The sequence below is a fragment of the Mustela nivalis genome, assembly GCF_964662115.1.
Source record: "Mustela nivalis genome assembly, chromosome: 8".
Taxonomy (NCBI): Eukaryota; Metazoa; Chordata; class Mammalia; order Carnivora; family Mustelidae; genus Mustela; species Mustela nivalis.
The window spans coordinates 49,685,350-49,707,871 of record NC_139027.1 but is presented as its reverse complement, the minus strand read 5'-3'; the positions used below and the strand labels follow the sequence as shown (position 1 = coordinate 49,707,871).

The 22,522-nt window shown below is 42.3% G+C and overlaps 1 protein-coding gene across 4 annotated transcripts in view; it reads left to right on the top strand.

Annotated features, from left to right (window-relative positions):
• The first annotated feature begins 2,328 nt into the window (after positions 1-2,328).
• The window catches only part of DGUOK (deoxyguanosine kinase), a 28,971-nt gene continuing 8,777 nt past the window's right edge, over positions 2,329-22,522 (top strand). The window contains exons 1-3 of one of the 4 annotated variants that reach the window (XM_082743965.1): positions 2,329-2,556; positions 13,490-13,602; positions 22,195-22,382. In XM_082743965.1, coding sequence (XP_082600091.1) covers positions 2,373-2,556; positions 13,490-13,602; positions 22,195-22,382 — 485 coding nt within the window. In that variant the 5' untranslated portion in view covers positions 2,329-2,372. Of the gene's footprint in view, positions 2,557-13,489; positions 13,603-14,989; positions 15,066-22,194; positions 22,383-22,522 lie in introns of all 4 variants that reach the window. The other 3 variants (XM_082743964.1, XM_082743966.1, XM_082743967.1) reach the window with 3 other exon arrangements.

Here is a 22,522-nt window from a genome sequence, read left to right as displayed (position 1 = left end):
GGGTGCCTGGGTGGCTCAGTGGGTTAAGCCGCTGCCTTCGGCTCGGGTCATGGGCTCAGGGTCCTGGGATCGAGTCCCGCATCAGGCTCTCTGCTCAGCGGGGAGCTTGCTTCCTCCTCTCTCTTTCTGCCTGCTTCTCTGCCTACTTGTGATCTCTCTCTGTCAAATAAATAAATAAAATCTTAAAAAACAAACAAACAAACAAAAAACCTCCCTAGTGGACTTATGTCTAAGACAGTTTTCCCAAAAGCAGACCCTGAAGTGAGGATATGCAGGCAAGTGATTTAACAAAGTGCTTGCTGGGGAAAGCAGTGAGCAGAGTAGGAGACGCAGGACAAGAATGGAGAGGAAGCCCAGCAGGGAACCTCTCAGACAGAGTTCCACAGAAGATGGCTTACCTTGGTTCCCAGGCAGCTCTGGTGTAAAAGCTTGACTGGATGCAACTGGGCTTTTGCCCTGGCCTATCAGTAATTGGGGAAGGCGCACTCTGAGGGAAGGTAAAGTCCCAGGCTTTCCACAGGGACTGAGAAAAGGTTCCAGGAGGCCAAAGGCAGTCTTGCAAAAAAGAGCTGCCGGCACTGGCTGTTGGGAGAGAAAGCATGGGGAGGAGGCCAGAGGGCAGCCACACACACACACACAAATGCACACACACATACACACACACACACGCGTGCACACACACACACACACACACACATGCACGCACACAGGATGGGAGGAAATGTGGAGCACTGACAAATCCCTACTGTAGAAGGATGCATCAGAGTCTCCATGTGGGGGAAGGTGAGGTGGCTGACCTGTTGTTCCTCACCCTGCCCCCACCCAGTCTTGCCCCACTTCAAGAAGTGCTGTCCTTGGGACACCTGGGTGGCTCAGTTTGTTAAGCGACTGCCTTTGGCTCAGGTCACGATCTTGGAGTCCCGGGATCGAGTCCCACATCGGGCTCCCAGCTCCACTGGGAGTCTGCTTCTCCCCCTCTCATTCTCTCTCTCTCTCTCAGTAAATAAATAAAATATTTAAAAAGAAAGAAAGAAATGCTGTCCTTGAAGTCATCATTGGAAGTCAGGTCATACGCTGATAGTGAGGACATGGGTGCATTACAGTGGTCTGAGTAGAGAGGAAGTACACCAGAGAGTCAATTTAAGATAAACAGCAGTAATGTCCCGGGAACCTAGTGTCAAGCTGAAGGCAGCCATTACTGATTATGGAAAGCGCATTGGATGGTAGCTGTGTGACAGGAGGTTAGTGCTGCTTGTGGGTTGTATTTCTGAACCCTCACTGCCAGCTCTCAGGAGCCCACACCCTTAACTACTCCTTAAATGTCCCTGATGGCAGAAAAGGCAGAGAGGCTTTCCCAGTGCCAAGAGCCTTTCTCAAACTTTTTTGGATGAATATTTTCCAAGTCTGAGTTTACATAATAAGAAATGTAGGCAGTATTTTGACATGGAGGTGGCTGTGACAGTGGGAGCAGAGGATGGGACAGATTTTAACTGTTCCACTATCCATTGGTGCTCCATCCAGGTTATCCTAAATAAATTTATAACATATAACATATTTTTAAAATGTGTTTAATATATGAACATCATTTCAACCATCCCATATAAACATCAGTATAAGAAGAAAGTCTTGGGGCCCCTGGGTGGCTCAGTGGGTTGGGCCGCTGCCTCCGGCTCGGGTCATGATCTCAGGGTCCTGGGATCGAGTCCCGCAACGGGCTCTCTGCTCAGCAGGGAGCCTGCTTCCTCCTCTCTCTGCCTGCCTCTCTGCCTACTTGTGAACTTTCTCTGTCAAATAAATAGAAGAAAAAGAAGAAGAAGAAGAAGAAGAAGAAGAAGAAGAAGAAGAGTCTTGTGCTTTTTATGCAAGAATTTGATTAATTCTATAATGTGCCAACATTGTATTGCTCGAGCGGGAAAGTAATTTGTGAAATTACATTGTGTAGTTTGTGTACAGATTGTGTCATTTTCCTACTCGAAATAGTCCAGTTGCTACCCATATTCGAATAAAAGGCAGACAACAGACACCTGGAAAAGCCTCGTTTGCAATTAGTTACTTTGATTTGTCTTTAGCTATGACTTATCGTAAAGTTACACAAAATACAAAGGTGATGAGATTGGTGAGTTTATGTCTCTTTTACCACGTTACCTGTTCGGCAAACACCGAGCAGCTAAGCCGCCAGATGCAATTACTAATTCTCCCGCACCCCACCCGGCACCGGAGGTCTTTCACCTAGCTTCGCTCCTGCACAAACTTCGCGAGAACAGAGCCGCCCCTTTGGCCCCACCCCCAGCCTGCTCTACCACTTCTTGCCCGGCGATCTCCTGACGTCATAAGCGCGCCCGAGCGCTGGAACGGCTGTACCGAGGGCGGAAATGCTCGCGGCGGAAGTGGTAGCTGCGCAAGTGGTGGGTGGAATGACTGCGGGCCGGCTCTTTCGAAGGCTGTTGCGAGCACCTTCCAGCTCCATGGTTCGGAGCGCAGTCCGTGGCGTGTGCCCCTCCAGGGGCTTGCACGCGGAATGCGGGCCTCGAAGGCTCTCCATCGAAGGAAATATTGGTAAGGGCCGGAAAGTGGCTGCTAGCCTGAGAAGCTGAGCAAGGGAGCTGGGCCCAGACCCCCCTTACCCGCAGTCTGATGCCACGGGGCCTTTCCCCTCCTAGAGAGGCCTTTGCTTCTTTGATTTTTAGGATGTCAGGCCTCAGTACTCTTCCACTGCCACGAAGTTTGTAGATAGGCAAGAATTCTACCAGCTTGTTCTGATCGAAATGGATGCGACAAGGAGCAGGGTGTAATTTCTTTGTTCGCCTAAGATAGGGTTACCAGATTTAGTGGGGGTGGGGGTGTGCTCATTTAAAATAGGATTTCAGATAACGAATACTGTTTTAGTGTATGTCCTACGCAGTACTGGGGACATACACTAGAAAAAAAAATTACTACTTATCTACAGTTAAAATTTAACTGGTGTGCTGCATTTTCTCTGGCAGACCTACCCTAAGAGTTCCTAAAATTCGTTCAGTACCACTTACACTAATTTTACCGTGTCTCTTTTCTAGTCCCATATAATTTCTTAACGTTTTTCTTGGAAGAAAGTCACTTTTTAAACTTAAAACACGTAGAGACCCAGTATCTTAAATAAAAAATAATCATAAAACGAGATGAAAGCCAAACACTTCAGTTCACTGTTACTAAATTCTGACTTGATGCTTCTACTAGCTAAGGTGCTGAGCCCTAAGAAGATTAGCAGGTGTTGAGTATTGAAGACATTCTAGCAGCAAATTGAGAATTTCTCATTTTATTCATTCAACAAATAACCGTTTGAGTAACTTCTGTATGCTGGCACTGTTCTTGGCCCTGAGGATACAGCACCAAACGAACAAATAAAAAAAAAAAAAATCTCTGCTCTCTCGGGACTCTAGTAGCGATAAATAATAAACAATATAAATTAAGTAAACAGTGTATTAGGTAGTAATGAATGTGATGGAGAAAACTCAAGGATGAGCAATTGAGGGAGATGGCAGTTTTAGATACGGTAGTCATGACAGGCCTTACTGAGAGGGTGACATTGGAACAAAAACCAGAAGAAAATGAGGGAATGAAACCATGTAGGTAACCAGGAGAAGAATCTCCGAGGCAGAGGAAAGACCGAGTGCAAAAGGCCATAAGGTGGACAGTGTGTTCAGGGAACAGGAGGAAAGCTATTGTGGTTGGAGCAGAGTGAGCAAGGGGGAGAATGGAAGGACGTGAGGTGAGAAGGTAGGGAATAGCTGAATTGTCTAGGCCTTTAGTCCATGGTGGATTTAAATTATGAAAAGATGACTGTGGCTGATATGTTGAAAGTCGAAGGTGTCGGAAGGTTACTGCAATGATGAGTTGCCATGAATTGGAGCAGGGTGGTAACAGTACTGCAAAGAGGCAAATTGGATTCCAGTTACATTTTAAGGCAGACTGGGTTTGATGTCAGATGTGTGGAATGTGAGCTCAAGACATCATTTTGGCCTGAACAACTCGAAGAATGGGAGTTCCAAATGTTCTTAAATGGAGAAACATGGGAAGAACAGACTGGGTCGGCCGATGGTTGCAGGGGTCTATCTTTAGGCATATTAGGTTTTTATGTGCTTATTAGATATCTAAGTGGACATGTTGAAGAGACAGTTGGATGTTTAAGTCTGGAGTTCAGAGTCTCCCTGCATTGTAGGTATAAATCTAGATAGTATTTGAAGCCAGGGGACCTTGTGTGTTGATGGAAAGGACTAAGCTATGGGGCACCCAAATGTTCAAGAAGTTGGGGAAGGAACCAGGCAAAAGAGACTGAGAAGGAATGACTACTGAGCTCAGAGCAAAACCAAAAGAGAATGGTATCTTGGAAGCCAAATGAAGAAGGTGTTCAGGGGTGGGAATGTTCAACTGTGTAATGCTGTTTAAGTAACAGAGCTTTTTGGTGAACTTGAGAAGAACAGTTTTTAGGGCCTGTAAGGATGAAATGTCTGATCAGGGTAGGGTCAGGGAAAATGGGAGGTGAGGAACTGGAGATAGTGGATTAAGACAACTGGAAGTTTTCCTAGAAAGGGGAGGTATGGGGTGGTAGCTGAAATGGGGAGGGTTTGTGGGGGTTTCAGATTTCTCTTTTTGTAAAAGGAATTAGGTCATGTTTGTAAGCTGGTGGAAATGGTCTAGTTTGGGGGGGGGGATTGGTGAAGCAGGAGATAGAATATAATTACTGGAGTGATTTTAGTAAGCAGGAAGGAGTGGAATCTATTGCTGAAGCGGAGAGAGGTTGGCTTAAGTTAGGAGCGCTCTCTCTCCCTAGTAACTGAATTGCAACAGAAATGAGTATGACTTCAGTAGGCGTGGTGGGAACTTGGGGAAGGTCTTTTGGCTGTTTTCTCAGCGAAATAGGAGGAAGGCTCAACTAAGCAACATGAGTGTGAAGAGAGAGAAAAGACATGAATTAGTCTAGTGAGTGAGCAAGAGAAATGTAGAGCTGCCAGTTAGCATTAAGGACCCACTTGGACTTAGTGGTCCTGAATTTAAAGTGAGAATAATCATCACATCTGTTTTTTGTGTTTCTCCAGCCAAATCAGAAACCTCAAAAAGACTGAGAAGGGAGGGTCCTGCTCCCTGCCTCATGGTGTTAAAGATGTCCGTTAGGAAGCGTGCCTCTAAAGGAAGCTCTGTTCTGAGAGAACAGAGAGTACCAAAGAACTTCACACAATAAGTACTTGGACAGACCATCAGGCAAAGTTTGAGCTCCCTCTCCCAATTTTCCTGACCTTTGCTCTTAACCTTTCTAGATGGGTCTACTTCTTCCTTGCTTTCACTCGGATCAGGACTTACTGAGTACCTGCTATGAAGGTAGACTCCCATGTGGTACAGTTCCTGTCCTTTAAGGAGCTCACAGCCAGGTGGAGGACTTCTCAACATAATTCCTGTACCATGTGATGAGTGCCATGATTGTTTGGGCATAGGACCTCAGAATCCCTGGGGTAGGAATTCCCAAGGGGGAGATGAGGCAGGAATGCTCCAGGTACAGGAAGTCACATTTGTCAAGGCAAAGCCTGAAGAGACATGCAGTTTTAAGAACAGGAGTGTGCCTGGAGGGCAGGATGAGCGGCCGGAAGGGTAGACTTGCCAGATGCTGAACAGCCTCTGCAGCAGGCTGTGCCAGGAGTTTGTTGTGTAGGTTGTGAGGGGCTACTGAAGACTTGAGGCTGGCGTGTGCCTAGGTCAAATTCATTTTACAAAAGAAATTAGCCAGAGGGGATGAACAGAAAGCATGCACTTTCTTTGTACATCTTGTTTGCTGCAGTACCCATAGTGCCGTGCATCCATCATGTGGCGTGAATGAGCAGGAATAGAATTTGGAGTAGACAGACTAGTTTCGTGGCTGTCGTAGTAGTTGAGAGTGTGGGAAAATGCAGGCCTGGACAGAGGGAATGGAAGGACAGAGAAGAATGGTGTTTTGAGAGGGATTTTGGAAGTGGGATTGACAGGACTAGGTGGCCACTTGGAGGTGAGGGATAGAAGCATAGAGGAAGACAGTGAGATTGTAGTTTGGACATGGAAAACTGAGGATGGAAATAAAGGAAGTGGTCTGGGGAGGTAAGACATAGAGATAGATGTTCAGAGGTAGATTAGGACATGTGCCTGAGATCGAGAGATGGGACCAAGATTTCAGATAATGGAAGTTGTGGATTGTGGGGGTGGTTGTTGGAGCCTTGGAAGTGTGTGCACTTGCCCAAGGGAAGTGTGACTAATGGCAAGTGGACTGGGGGCCCCTAAGCTGGCTGTGTCTCGTTTTACCTCCTACTGCTGTCCCATCACCCCACACACCGTGATGACTGTCCTCAGGCAGAATTAGTCACTGCCTCCTCTGTGTGCTCTCATAACATTTTGTACCCACAGCAGCTGCAGTGCTTGAGTTCTGTGGGGATTATTTGCACACTCAACACCTTCCCCGGGTTGGCCACTTGGGTCTTGCTCATCTTTGCATCACCAGCACCTAAGCCCCTGCCTGACCCATTGTATTCTTTCAGTGTTTGCCAGATGCCTGGCTCTTGTGCTGATACCATGTGGAAGTTAGTCACTGGTGCCCACGGAACGAATATTTTAAACTGCTTTACAATCAAGTCAGGAGTGATCTTGTTCTCTAATCACAGGTGGTGTCCCCAAACAAATCAGTACCCCTCCAGGACACCTGAAAACAGGAAGGTAAACCCCTGTCCTGACTGAAGTTAGATATGTCTAGAGGGGCTTTTCTTGTTCTCGTGCTGCCCCAAGTTCTGTTGATCTGATCCTCTGAGACCACAACACGGAAGGAAAAGGGTCAGTGAAGTAGCACCCAGTGGCGCCCAGTATGTGTTAGGAAACTGTATGCCAAGTGTGATTGAAAATCAAAAGTTTGGTGCCCAGAATCCCTTAAGATCTAAGAACTAAAACACTTAGTCCATCTTCTACGTGTATTCATGGCTACAGTGAGTATTATTGCCTCCCCAGACCAGTTACTTTATAATTATAGACCTCAGGCGAAGAAAGGATTGCTGTATGAGATACTGGCAGTGAGTCATCTCAGACCATTCTCACTTTGATTTTCAAAGGCCCAACCGAAAAAGAAGAACTTTCTCACTGTTAGAGTCTAGAGACTTGTACATAAAGCAGAGGAAAGAGCTTTTCTAATAGCATGTTCCGTATGTTCTAATGTCACTAATGTGCATCTGTTGCTTTTATTGCGTATAAACAATTGGGCAAAGAATTCGAGGGGAAAAAAGGCCTATTCTAAATGTTGTATACTGGAGTCTTGTTTGGAGTCTATATTGTTTCCGAGATTTCACCTCATTCCACCCATCTCCATTCCTGCTCTCTGGTTAGATACGCAGGATGCAGAGGGAACAAGTCAGTGTGTGTCTTCAGAAAGCAAGTGGGGAGAGTGACAGGTCGCAAGTAATTATAAAGTAATACCTTGGTAAAGTCAGAGCAGGCAGTGGTTCGCTCTGCCTCCCGGGTGAGGTGGAGCTGGAGAGAGTTCCGGAAGGCTTCCCTGAGAAGGGGACAGTGAAATGATGAATCACGCAGTGGGCAAAGTGGGGGTGGGGAGGGGTTCCAGGTCAGTGGGGGTCTCATGCTGAACAAGAGGGGCCTGGACTGTATGCTGTTGTTAAGCATAGTTCTCATGGGAAAGACAATAAGAGGAATCAGAGCAAAAAGGGTATTAAGTTTCTTTTTAAGTCTGTAGAGTGATTTTTGTTAAGTTTGCCCAGAATGCTTTTGGGCTCACAGCTTTTCTGATCCTGGGTACTTTGTTTTGCAGGTGGAGTATAAGCTCTTTGAAGCTAGGGTCTCCGCCTAGTTCATCACTGTAGTTACAGTACCTAGTCGGTGAGTGAGTGAGTGAGTGGATGGATACAGCATCAAACGTAGTGCCTGAAATACAGGCTTTAAATGTTTTTGGAAGACTTTTTTTGTTTAAGATAGTTGTATATTTACTGCCTTAGTTTGCTTTTTGATACAAGGTTTCAGAATTGGATTTTTGCCCGTATTTTAAATTTTGTTCAGGAGAGAAACATGCCTAGGGGTATGTTTGAGAGGCTTTCTCAAAATACAGCTGTATTACATTGAAAGTAATACATTCTTCGGGCTGTTCCATCAAATACTATCTAATTGCTAGATTTTAGCAGAATATAGCAATTGCAGGTATCATCGTTTGTAGAAGAATTTGTGGAGGGAAAACAGTCATGACTTAGCAAGGGATGGAAATTAGCAACAGAATTCTTTGATGCAGCTTGTGGAATGACAGCCCTGGTAATAATAAAAATCAACATGTTGAACTAATATACCCTAGGAAAGTACTTCCTACCCTTTTCCAAGTCGTGGCACACATAATAAAGTTCAGTAATAGCTAAGGTCTGAAAGGAAGATTTGATTCTGAGATCTGATACCTCCCAGATCTCATGATATTAAAAAGTATATTCAGAGATAACAGTGAACCTGGGATCTAACTAAATGGTGATAATGATATCATAAGAGGCTGGTGTTTTGCACAGAAACCAGACAAAGGAAGGGCTTTGTCTTGTTTGCCCAGTGTTGTATAAAGAGGAGTGGCTTTTGGTGGACATGAGTCCACCAAAGTCCATCAAGTCCAGTGGACATGAGTGTTCTGTTCCCTAGGAGGAAGCCAGTGTAGCAGGAAAGAAGCAGACACCACTCTTAGGAAGCCCCTGGGAACACTCCAAAACATATGTCTTAAAAAACAGAACAGGGTCATGGCTAAGTGGCTCAGTCAGTTAAGCATCTGCCTTCAACTCGGGTCATGAAACCAGGATCCTGGGATCGAGCCTCACATCAGGCTCCCTGCTCAGTGTGGAGTCTGCTTCTCCCTCTCCCTTTTGCCACTCCCCCCCCCCCCGCTTGTGCTCTCTCTCTGTCAAATAAATAAATAAAATCATCAAAAGCAAAACAAAAAAATGGGCGCCTGAGTGGCTCAGATAGTTAAGTGTGTGACTCTTGATTTTGGCTCAGGTCATGATTTCAGGGTTGTTAGACTGAGCCCTGTATTGGGCTCCACATTCAGTGGGGAGTCAGCTTGAGATTCTCTCTCTCCCTTTCCCTCTGCTCCTCCCTGCTTCAAATAAGTAGATAAATCTTTTTAAAAACACAACAACAGTCAAAACTCAAGCAGGAAGAAAAAAACCTATGCTTAGGTATTATAGCACTAAAAACTGTTATGCCGTGTGTGATTTTAATATGAATATATAACTTTGAATTATCTTTTAAAATTATTCCATATTTGTGGCTGGTGCCTGGCACAGCTGAGTTCCTTTGGAACAGCTTAAGAAATACTGCCCTATGGCAAATGACCCAGGCTCTCTGAGCTCTTAGGACCTGCCACCATCATTTACTGTCATTCTTTGCTAAAACTGGCTTCTGACTACTAAACTGGCTTTCCAGAAGCTTTTGAATGGCCAGTGGGGTGCAGGGAAGGAGTATTGCCCTGGTGTAATTGTTCCAGTAATTGGATCTGTGTATTTCCCATTATATCAAATTTGTTGGCATTCCGGGTTTTGTGTGTTTAAAAGGCGTGAGTCGGTTTCTCAGAGTCCTGACTGCCCTTAGATGAACTAATAGTGTCTGATCTCAGAGGTGAAGCTGGCACTCCCTAACCCTCAGGGCCCTTCTTTTTTGATCTGCAGTAGTTTCTTAGATTGTTTTTAACTTTTAAAAAGTGTGATTCTAACAGTCATTCAATCTCAGCAATCTCAATTGCCTTAATCTTTCCCTGTTAATTAAAATAACATTTTAGGGGCTCCTGGGTGCTCAGTGTTTAAGTGTCTGCCTTCGGCTTGGGTCATGATCCCAGGGTCCTGGGGTCAAGCCCCACATCGGGCTCCCTGCTCGGCGGGAAGCCTGCTTCTCCCTCTCCCGCTCCCCTTGCTTGTTCCCTCTCTCACTGTCTCTCTCTCTATGTCAAATAAATAAAATTTAAAAAAAAACAAACCAACTTTTTGGCTGGTAGGCAGGGACCATGTTTTAGTTTTAATCGGCAACCTACAATCTAAATTTTGCCTGTTTGTGCCAAATATTTTAAAGTAGGGGCTACTCAGAGCAGGCAGGCATCTGATAATATATAAACTGAACCAATTTGTTTTTTTTTGTTTTTTTTTAAGATTTTATTTATTTATTTGATAGAGAGAAATCACAAGTAGATGGAGAGGCAGACAGAGAGAGAGAGGGGGGAAGCAGGCTCCCTGCTGAGCAGAGAGCCCGATGCGGGACTCGACCCCAGGACCCTGAGATCATGACCTGAGCCGAAGGCAGCAGCTTAATCCACTGAGCCACTCAGGTGCCCCTAAACTGAACCAATTTGTAATTCCTGTCAATCTTTTAGGTTCTTCATGACAAGCCTGTAGGCTTTTAGTCAGTACTCTGGTATGTGGTTTTAGAACCCATATATTTTTTTAAAAAACCACCTCTGTTGATTTTGATCAGATTGCTCTGGATAGCAGCCTCAAATAGAAGTATGTGTTCTTGAGGCATACTTATAAATGTAGATTCCTAGGTCCCAACACCAAAGAGTCAGCCAGATCCTGTTAAGAAACCAAAATTAAGACCCAAGAAGCAATCAAAACACTTAAAGGCGGGGCGCCTGGGTGGCTCAGTGGTTAAGCCGCTGCCTTCGGCTCAGGTCATGATCTCAGGGTCCTGGGGTCGAGCCCCGCATCGCATCGCATCGCATCGGGCTCTCTGCTCAGCAGGGAGCCTGCTTCCTCCTCTCTCTCTGCCTGCCTCTCTGCCTACTTACGATATGTCTGTCAAATAAATAAATAAAATCTTTAAAAAAGAAAAAGAAAAGAAACAAAAACACTTAAAGGCTATAAACATGTCCTAAGCAGTTAATAGATACTGTTTGATTCAATTGCCCAGTGTGGTGGGAATTCCATGTGTGCTAGAGACATTCTAAACTTCATGGAAGAGGTGGGGCCTTAGGCTTGGTAGGGGGAAGGGATTCAGACACAGGCCAGAAAGAGCAGGGGAAGGCATTTATGCACTGAACTGTGGGAAGAGCAGAGGCGGGCGGATGTGCAGAGGCACACATGGGCCGGGTGGAGGTGGAACTGAGAGATGAGCATGACTGTACAGCACATAGAGATTCGTGTTGTTTGTTCTTACCCTGTGTTGTTCAGACAGGAGCTGGAGTGCTGTGTAATCAATGGCACCTTATGGATGTGTGGGCTCTTCTGAGACATCCCTTCATTCCTAATCAGTAGCCATGAGTGGCTGATAGAATTGACTTGAAGGGTGCCTTCCTTTCTCCTTTTGGTTCCATTTGGGTTCCTCCTCAGGGTAGCACTTGGCTTGAGAAGATCATCTTTCATAGAAGGGATTGAACTCCAAACATACCCTTGTCATTTTTTTGATTTTTAACAAACATCAGTATCAGAGGGAACTGAAATAGTTGTGTATTAAGTGGTTTTTTTTCAGTCAGGTCATTGTGCTGGGCTCTGGTTCCACCCTGTGTGGCCTAGAGGAGCCCCCTGTTCTACCTGGAGAAAGAGAATTACAATTGCAGTAATGAGTTGTTACCCAGAAAGCCAGGTCAAGTATAAAGGATGATAAGCTGACCCAGCTCAGAGGCATCAGGTTCTGGAAAAGCTTTATACAGGAAGCACATCTGAGCAAAATCTTGGAGACTGAGTAGGAGTTGACCAGGTGAGGAGAGTAGGTGCTCCAGGAAATGAGAATGCATTGGCAAAATCACATCTGTGAGAAAGAACAAGGCATGATCGGAGTTGCAAAGAGTTTGGTCAGCAGGAGCTCAGGGTGCCTGAAAGAAGCTGAGGCCAGGAAGGTACATGCAGGGGCCAGATCTTGCTGTGTCTCACAGACCATGCTAAAGGACTGGATTTTTGTGAAGGCAATAGGGAACTGTCAGAGGGTTTTAAGCAGTGTTATTTTGTGTTCACTGTGGCTGCAGTATGAATGACGGATTAAAGAGGGCAAAGCCAGAGTCAGGCAAGAGATGAGAGCCCGATCCTGAGCTTGGAGGTGGGAATGGAGAGAAAAGGACAGATGGGGAAAATTTAGAAGGCAGGTGCAAAAGAATTTGGTGGCTACTGGACATTTGGCAGAGGAGGGAGAAGTTCTGACAGGGAGCGATGCTGCTGCCATCCCCTGAGGTCTGGGTATGGGAGGACGTTCACTCTGCTGGGGACGATGAGGACTTCATTCATGTAGGGAGCAGATTGACTCTGAGGTGTTTGTGGGACATCCAAGCGGAGGTGTCTGGAGAGCCCGTGGATAGTGATCTCGAGGCAGGAAGGTAATGGGCCAGACATTGGTGTGAACGGGAAGAGATAATTTGTTGTACTAGCTTGGTTTCATCTCCAAAATATTTCTCAAAGCAATCAGTACTTTCCACCTCCTCTGCAATCCCTTGGTTCAGGCTGCTATTATCTTTTAATTGGTTTGCCTACTTCTATGTCAGTCTATTCTTACACAGATGGCAGAGTGATCTTTTAAAAACGAGATGGAATCTTACCATTTCCCTGCTTAACATCCATTGCTACTGACTTCCCATTGCCCTTAGAATAGATTCAGACTTCTTACCACGCTGTGAGGTTGTGCCCGATCCGGCGTGGCCTTCCTCCCTACCCCTACACACGTCTGGAGCCACTCTTCTCCCTCATTTGACCGTGCCTCTTCTAGGCCCAGGCTCTTCTTCAGTCTCATCCTACACCAGGTTCTTTCTCTTTCCCCTGCCTTTGTTTATGGGGTTCCCTCTGCCTAGATGACCCTTCCCCCACACCTGTCCTGCTTACCTCCTCACCTTTCAGATCTTACCTCAGACCGCATTTTCTTCAGAGGAACCTTCTCTGGTCTCCTGAGCTGTGTTAGAGCCATTCTGCGTTTTTCTTTCCTGTCACTTATGTTTGTTATTAGTTACTCCGTGAACATATCTCCCATACAAGCTCCGTGAGGGCAGAACCCTTCCTGTGTTTGTTTGCCATCGTACTCCCAGTGCCAGACAGTCCTGAGCCTGGAGTAAGCACCACTCCAGGAAATACTGGTTAGGTTTGTTGAATGAATGAGGGTCCTAATCTCAATTTTTCTTTGCTGAAGAACTTGCAGTTTTTACGCTGTCACAGAATAGGTATGATTCAAGCCTTACAATTTAAGTAGCCGATTTCCTCTATTGTGGGTAGTCCTATTACATTTCCAACTGTCATTACATACCTTGCCTCTGGGAGGTTAGGGCATTACCACTGCAAGTCAGATCTTAAGGGTCTTTTTCCTCCCCTTTCCCCCCTGTATTCATTATGGGACCCGTCACCGTGACCTGCCCCATCCTGAGTAGGACACAGATACAGGGCTGAGGGTTGAAACTGGGAAAACTGGTACTTGTTGCCTTCAGCTGGGCCACCGTGCCTGAGTTTCATCGTAGCCGCCTCCTGCAGCCCTGATGTGGCAAGGGTCCCGACACATGCTGTTTGCATTGCAGCCGTGGGAAAGTCCACCTTTGTGAAGTTGCTCACGAAAACTTACCCCGAGTGGCACATAGCTCCAGAGCCTGTAGCGACATGGCAGAGTGTCCAGGCTGCAGGCACCCGAAAAGTAAGTTTTCAGTTGTGGTGGGTAGTTGGCCGGCACGAGTGAATAAACTCATTGTAATAATCTCATTTGCTCAAAGTAGGTGAAACAGCCCAGTTTGAGTCTCTTTTTTTTAAATCATTTCATTCCAGAAAGCAGACCACATGTGCCAGAGAGGATATGACTTGTTTTGAATATGTTTAGTTTTGATTTTTGTGGTTTTTACATGTCTACATAAGTGACTGCCTCTGTTCTTTGTGGTTTCCCAAAGTATGTCCAGCCGTCCTGGCTTTGTCATTCCTACCCTTCAGTGTATTACTGAAGCTGACCTTCGGGATTAAGAGCTAATTATAGTGATTTTTTAACTTATTTATGAAGTGTTAGAAAATTGGAAGGGCCATCTTGTCACAGTCTGAGTCAGTGCAGAAATACTAGCTAACACTTATAAAGCATGAACTATGCCACATGCTGTGCCAAGCGGTGCACATTTCACTTCTGCCTCATGGCACAGGACCTAGTGTCGGGCCTGCTGCTTTGGGAGGGGCCATGGCATTGGTTTCAACGCCAGCCATATCCACGTGAGTAGGGAAGGACCAGTCTGGACGTGAACCTTAGGGGTAGCTGCGGGAGTTATTTCCCTACGCTCCTCCCGCAGCCTCCAAGAACATTTCACTGAGTAGCTCATTCTGGTTTTTAACAAAACTCTAATTGTTAAGAGAGTTCTTGTACGAGCCACTTTGCATCCCTGTGACGCTGAGTCATTGGTTCAAGTTCTGCTTCCTGAGTTTCTAACTTCTCTACATGACAACCCTTCATAGAGTTGAAGGTAATTCATGATTTGTTTGCTCTTTCTCCTTGTGTCTTCTTTCAGACCAAACACCATTTCCCCCCAGACTGGTCCTCATTCTGAAGTCACTTTGTCTAGGCGATAAGCTCCAGTTGGTTAGTTTTGCACTTAGACTAAGAGTAGTGCTCTGAATGGTAGAGAATATCATAGAACTTATTCTCAGTGGCATTTTTCTGTTATTCCAGCTCAACATTGTGTTACCTCTTTTGGGAGGCACATCATGCTTGTTGTGGACCTAAGTTTTTTTAAATTGTCTCTGTGTGTGTATGTATGTGTTTGTGAAGTTAATTTTCCATTTAGAAAATAAATTACATATCTTTCTCTAAGGATGCCACAGGCCACCTGTTATGGGGATTTGAAAATAAGTCCATAGATTGTTTGTTGAACTTTCCTTTAAGAGGTAGACCCTAATTCTGTCCTTGAGTGTGGGCTGGATGTAGCGCCTTGCTTCTGATGAAGAAAATGTAGCAGGAATAACAGTGGGACTTGTTAGGGTAGGCCACAAGAGACATTGTATCTTCTACCTCTTTCTGTCTTGATCACTTTTGGCTCTGGGGATGCCAGCTACCATGTCATGAAGCATCCTTGTCTGTGAAGAGGCCCGTGAAGCAAGAGATTGAGTCCTCCTGCCAACAGCAGTGTGAGTGAGTCTTCTTGGAAGTGGATCTTTTGGCCCCAGTCAAGTCTTCAGATGATTGGCTTCAGCCAACATCCCGACTGCAACTTCGTGAAAAACCCTGAGGCAGAACCAGCCAGCTAAGCTGTGTCCCGATTCCTCACCCATAGAAACTGAGATAATGAACCCAAGCCACCAAACTTGGGTACAATTTGTTATGCAACAGTAGATACTTAATATTCACGTAGTTCCGGTATTCAGAGGTAAAGAGTTTAATGTTTTTGTTCTTTTAGATTTCTTTTACTTAGGAGAAAATATATATATTTACCTACACCTATATGTATGTCTAAAACATATATACATTTACTTTTTTTAAACAAAAATTGTAATTGTTACCTGCATGGCGTTTGATATACAAGATCTAACATCCATAGTAATTTTAATGATTGCAGTGTATTGCATAATATGATCCTTTAATTAATGTAATCGATATATTTAATTTAATTAATATATGTTATATGTAGCAATTTCTTCCTGTTAGAAGCAATGTTACAATGATGAATATCCTTGTAGCTACATCTTTTTTCTTGTTAAGAGCTAAATTTTGTGTCCTTTTATATTTTAAGAAAATCTGTGGTTGGAATTTTAGTGTCCAAAAGTTACACATCTTGTTGATTGTTGACACCTGCTATAGTTTACATAGTTTTCCTTCAGAAAAGTTGTACCACTTTCCCCATACTTTTGGCAATACTGGGTATTGCTGTTTTTCATTGTGCTAACATGAGGGGCAAGAAAGCCGTTATTTTGTTTTACATTTCTTTGATTACCAATGGATTCAATACATTTTTTATACTTATCAGCCATTTATTAGTATTCTTTAGTGAATTGCCTATTCAGACCTCTTGCTTCCCTCCCCCCCCCCAGGATCTTCAACTTTTTAATGGCTTTATAAAAACTCATTGTATGTTAAGTATCTTAACTCTTTGTCACATATTGCTGATCCTTTCCCCAGTTTGTCACTTTTCTTTTCTCTCTCTATATGATGTATTTTGCAGTATAATACATTTAAGTTTTTATGTAGTCAAATATGTCTTTTTCTTCATAATCACTGCCTTTGATGTCTTAGAAAGACTCACAATCCAAAATTATAAAAACATGCGCATGCATTTCTTTCTCATGCTTTTATGGCTTTATTTTGCTCTTTATGTGACTTTAAAAGTTACAGGAGGCTGATTTTCCCCAAGTCATTATTTTCATTTTGTAGTAGTAGTTTTGTTTTATTTTATTCCTGAGTGGTTATTTAATTCTTATTATGATGACTGGGATCTGTTTTCCCATCATCTTTTTCAAACTGGTTATTATTGTTTTAAAGGAAAGCAGTTAATTGTTTAGGAAAGCAGTTAATTGTTGTGTTTGTCTTGTAATATTATTATTATTATTATTATTATTATTATTGCTTTATTTGCTTGAGGTTTCAGAAAATAATAGTTTTCCCTGAATACTTATCATTTGTAAGAGTTTTCCAATAGCTATACTTCACTTCTATTTTCTTGTTTTCTTTTATTGGATAGAAGTTCCAGAGCAGTACTAACTTGAATAGCACTGATGGTAGTCAGCCTTAACTTGTTCTGTCTTTAATGAAACTACCTCTAATGTATCAATATTAAGTTTTGTGATTGTTAGTCATTTCAGTAGATCATGTGGAGAAAGTACCCTTATAATTATTAGGACAGGAACTGTTTTCCTTGGGATCAGATAATGAATTTTCATCAAAAGCTTTTTAGTATCTAGTAAGGTAACCACAGGGTTTTTCTTTTTTTAATCTCTTAGTATTAGTAGATTTGATAATGGTGCCATCTGTACATGCTAGAATGAACGAACCCTTTTGATCATGGTACATTAGCCCATTAATTTGCTAATAGATTGTTTGAAATTTTGCATGTATATTTATATATTTAATTGGTATTGCTATTTTTGACAGGTTTTACCATTGGGTTTATAAAATGAATTGGGAAGTTTTATACTGTTTTAGTGTAGGAATTATTTATTCTTTGAAGGAGGGATAGAATTTTTTTTTTTTTTAAGATTTTATTTATTTATTTGAGAGAGGGAGAGAGAGCATGAGAAGGGAGAAGCAGACTCCCCAAGGAGCTGGGAGCCTGATGTGGGACTTGATCCCAGAACTCCAGGACCGTGACCTGAGCTGAAGGCAGTGGCTTAACCAACTGAGCCAACCAGGCATCCCAGAAATTTTTTTTTTAAATAGTATGGATTCACTGCTCTTTGGGTGGAATAGTTAGTGGACAGCTGTTTCTTCCTCAGCTATTCAGGGTTTGCAGGTTTTGTTTTGTTTTGTTTTTTATCCTCTTGAATCAATTTTGATAACCCTTGTTTTCTTAGAAAATTTCCCTTCTATTGAGATTTTCAAATTTAATAGTATAAAAGTAGTACCTATATTTTTTAATGCTTCAATCCAGAATGACTGTGTTTTTTGTCTAATGTTACTTGTTTGTGTTAATATTTGGGGAGGGCTAGATTTGATAGATGATTGTCTCCTTTCTTTTTAAAAGACCCAGTTAATGGGTTTTATTAATTTTGTGGAGATTTGCATTCTAATTCATTAATTTTGGACTTTAAATTTACTCATTTCTTTCTAAGAACTTCTGTGTGTTTTTAATGATTAGTTTGTGTACTTTTCTTTTTTCTTTCCTTAATAATAAAAGCATTTGCAGCTGAAAATTTTCTTCATGGAATAAGCTTTGGCTTTGTCTTTTAGAGTTTGACATACAAGATCTCAGTTTGATGTACAAGAAATACCAAATCTGTAATTGCAGTTTTTGATTTGTTTTGTAGTTTTTTAATTTATTCTTTGCCCTAGAATGAATTATTTTTAAAGTATTTTACATTTTCTGGGTAGATTTTGTATAGGTTTTTTTTACTCAAGTTTATTTTGTTATGGTTAGACAACTTGGCTTTTGCAGTTTCTAATTGGGGGAACTTACTGAGGTCTTCTTCATGGCTTATGTATGATTGAATTTTATATATGATCAATTTTGGTAAATGTGCCATGAACTTTTGAGAAGAATATGTACTACCTCCAAGGTATGGAGTTTGATGTGACATATATTATAGATTCTAAGATGCCACTGATTGTAAGACACATAATCAATTTAATAATACTTCTAAGGCATAATTAAAATGTCTGTTAAAGTTTAACTTAAAGGGCGCCTGGGTGGCTCAGTTGTTGGGCCTCTGCCTTCAGCTCAGGTCATGATCCCAGGGTCCTGGGTTCAAGCCCTACATCGGGTTCCCTGCTTGGCGGGAAGCCTGCTTCTCCTTCTCCCATTCCCTCTGCTTGTGTTCCCTTTCCAGCTGTGTTTCTCTCTGTCAAATAAATAAAATCTTAAAAAAAAAAAAAAGTTTAATTTAAACATTGTAAGATGTACATCGATTTCAGGTATGTGAAAAATAATAATGACTTAATAATAACAATTTAAAATAAGCTCTCATTTTTGGGGTCTACTTTTTATATTAAATTCTGAGAAAAGTGTGGTAAGGTTTGTGCTTTTATTTTGTCCATTTTTCCTTGTATTTTTAATTGGCTCTGCCCTTACATTTCTATATTTCAGAAATTTATTATTGCATGCAAAAAGGTTCGCAACTCCTTTTTGTAGTCTTTTTTGGTTTATTAGTATAAAAAAACCCTCTTATAGCATGTAATGCTTTTTCAGAATAGCATTTTGCCACATCTGCTTTCTTTTTATTTGACTCTGTTTGGTGGATTTTGCTGCCCTTTATCCTTAAGTAATACATGTCATCTTGTTTTAGGTATTTTTCTCATGGGATTTTTAGTTTTTACCCAATGTTAGGGTTTGCCTTTCCTGGAAATATTTCTCTCTTATTATAATTATGCTCAACTTATTTCTGTCACCTTATTTTGTGCTTTCGTCTCCTTTTTTCCCCCTTTTTGCTATATTTAATATTTTCTTTCATTTTTCTCCCCGTTATTCATATGGGAAACTTACTGTTTTTATCCTAACAGGGGAAACATGTAAATTAAAAATGCGCATGTGTAGACCTATCTTTAAATGTTAATGGAGTATCTGTTACAGAGAAAAGAAGCCAAAACAGAATTCTGTTACTTTTTTATTACCTTCTTTGCCAGGTATATTGAAATTATCTGAAATTTTGTAGATCCAGAATGCTTTTACTTTGTGAAATTTCTCTATTAACAATAGAAATGTGGCTTTCAATTTCACAGCCACATAAGTAATGGTTTCTCAGTTACACCCATACTTACTTAACTCTGTTCTACTGGTTGATCACTGACCACTGTTTTTCCCTTACCACATCTTCCCATTTCTTAATTTTTTCAGTTGGTCGAAGTATATTTTAGAGGATTTTTTTTCAAAAAGGGCATGTGGGTGGTATAATTTCAGTGATTGCTTGTCTAAAAAAGTCTTCCTTTTGCTCTGGAATGTAAAAGGTGGTTTCTGTTGTAGGGAAGCATTATATAGTTCTGATCTTTTTTTTTTAAATAAATAAATAATTCCCCAGCATTAGGTTTTTGTTTTGTTTTTATGAATTGTCAGTATTTTGGCAGGATACATCCAGTTTGGGTTTCTTGGGTGCCCATGTGTGTGTTTATGAAAGCTGTATATATAATCTTTTCTGGTACTCTGAATTTTTCTGGTGGAAAGTCTTGTGTCTCAGAGATTTTCTTTAATTTTTCTTTTAATTTTTTTCGTTTGTTTTAGCTTTTCTATCAGATCAATTCTTTCTTACTATAATTTCTTGTTTTAAACTTTTTCTTGAATACCTAGAGATACTACATGGTTCTATCAGTGATTCTCAGAGATGATGAAATTTGATGAGAAGGAGACACACCCCTCATGAGTAATGGTCTTCCTGTGCTCATTTCTTGTTGGGGATGGCATTTCCCCTCTCTGTATCGGACTCTTGTCTCATGAGAAGGAAAATCGTTTCCTTAGGTAGCTTTGGCTGAGCTATGGGTAATGTCGAGTTGTGGGTCATTTTAGATCTTGTTTGGAAAGTTGTTTGATATAAAATTATGTTAATCACTGTGAGGTGGAACACAAGTGACATTTACATCTTGATATATCTTTCCAGAGGAAAAAAAAGAAAGGCAAAAAATACCCTAGCATGATACTACAGTGTACATTGGATCTCCTCCTTCTAACCTGTATGTCTTCATTTGTGTCATAATTTTCTGGGTGGTTTTCCCTCTCTTAGTTTAAGGAAAATTTCTTGAGCTGATGTTCTGTATGACATTGACTAATTAGGTTTACTGCAGTATACAATCTGCTAGTTACTGTCTTCATAGGGTGTTTTGTTTTGGCAATTGCATTTTTTCTCCTCTAAGAATGTTTTTTTCATATTATTCCTGTTTTTATGACAGCCTGTTCTTATCAATGTAGCAGTCTTTTGAATCTCATTGAGATTTTTCTGGTTTTTTTTTTTTTTGGTTTTGTTTTGTTTTGTTTTGTTTCTGGCAACAGCTCTGTCTCTTAAGGGGCTGCTTGTCCTGAGCAGAGGCATTGGTTTTCTCCCTTTGAATTGCTGAATATTACTATATCCAGTCATTGTCCCTCTCTCTGCTTATGTATTTGAAGGGATGTTCACATTTGTTCTGTAGCTGAGATGGGTTCTTTCAGAAATTGTGTAGTCCCTGTACAGTTTTTTGTTCCAGAACAGTCTCCCTTGGGTAGCCCAGAGGCCACTGATGGACTAGCTCCCACCCAGTCAACCTAGTACATCTGTACACATAGCCCCTCACTCTCTTCACTGGGCTTCATGCAGTCTCTAACCATGCTGCACCCCACGGGCACTCTGCTATCTCTAGTGATACCATCAGAGACTCATATGGATTCAGATTTGTCCACCTGCCTCTACTTCCAACTCTTAACCACCAGTTATTTGTGAGACTGCTGGTCTGTGTTTGTGGGTTAGAGGACTGGAAGGAGGGAGAACATGCTGTGATCCATTCTGCTCTCCCTGCGTTGCTCCCAGTGAAGCCTTTCAAAGGGCTGGAATCCTTTTTCGGAATCTGTGGTTGATACTTATTAGGCAAACTGGACCACTTGTGGTTATCTAACCTGTTCCCCCTCCTCTCTTTTTTTCCACCCCAGAGGTGCTCTTAGTCCCCGATTCTGTCTATGGGAATTTCATGTGTCCTTACTTCCCAGCTTGTCTTTATCTGGAGAAGCATTAGACTGAAGTTAGAGGAAGCCAGGTTTGAGTCCCTGTTCTGCACTTACTCACCTTGAAACCTTAGACAAGTTACTTAACCTTTCTGAGTGTATTTGACCCTCTCGAGAAAATGAGCATGACAGCAGTGCCCTCTTCATGAAGCCGTTTTGAAGATTAAATGACATAACAGCACAATGAACATGGAAAATAAATCTTAGTTTTGTTTTCTCTACCCTTTACAGCCTTGAGCCTGTGTAGCGCCTCATCCACGGGGGCCTTCAGTTAATGGAGGTGAATGAATTCACTTTTGTGCTGGGTCAGTGGCAGAGTCCAGGGCTCCCAAGTATCTCACTCATGCTCCCGCCTGCATATGCTGAGGAAGTGGGTCTTCAAATACTTTTCATAACGTCTCCAGAATAGAGGAGGAAGGTTGCGTTTGTTTTAATCCCTTCTATGTGTGAGAGAGAAAATTCTGTTCTGGTTGGTTAGTTGGATTTTCAAATAATCCGTTACTTTCTTGTCTGGGTTGAAGTTTTGTAAAGAAATAGCCACAGATGGAAGTTCAAAAGATAGGCCACATAGTGTTATAACGGGAAGATTCGATTCCAAGTAGTCTTAGGTGGTTGTTGGTTAGCTCCTGGTCAGACAGACTCCACAAACCGGTCAATGAATGTGCTAATTGTTTGGTGGTTCTTCCTCTGCTCTTCTCTGGTATGTTGAAGGTGGCATGTCCTCTCCTCTCAAACTCTTGTTTTATCGGGTAGGAAATCTCTTCCTTGATTAAATAGCTTTGACTCAACTGGGGGATAGGATTTTATCTTTTTAGGAGAAGGAAACTTTTGTTATTGCTTCCCTCACTGATTATTAGACCATGGCAGTGGGGAGTAAACACCATGAGGTATATAAACCTTCTTGGAAATTCTCTTTTCTAATTTCCCTCTAGGCCTTCACTGCCCAGAGTCTTGGAAACTTGCTGGATATGATGTACCAGGAGCCAGCACGATGGTCCTACACATTCCAGACGTTTTCTTTTATGAGCCGCCTGAAAGTACAGCTGGAGCCCTTTCCTGAGAAACTGTTAAAGGCCAAAAAGGCGGTACAGGTCTTCGAGAGGTCTGTGTACAGTGACAGGTAAGACCCCAAGCCCTTCACTGGTCATAAGCCCCATGCTCAGCGCTGCATGTTTTCCTTTCCTGCTCCCCTGTGGTTATTGATAATTGTACTTTTTCATTGCCCGTTTACTTCTGAAGATGCTAAGTTGATTACCCATT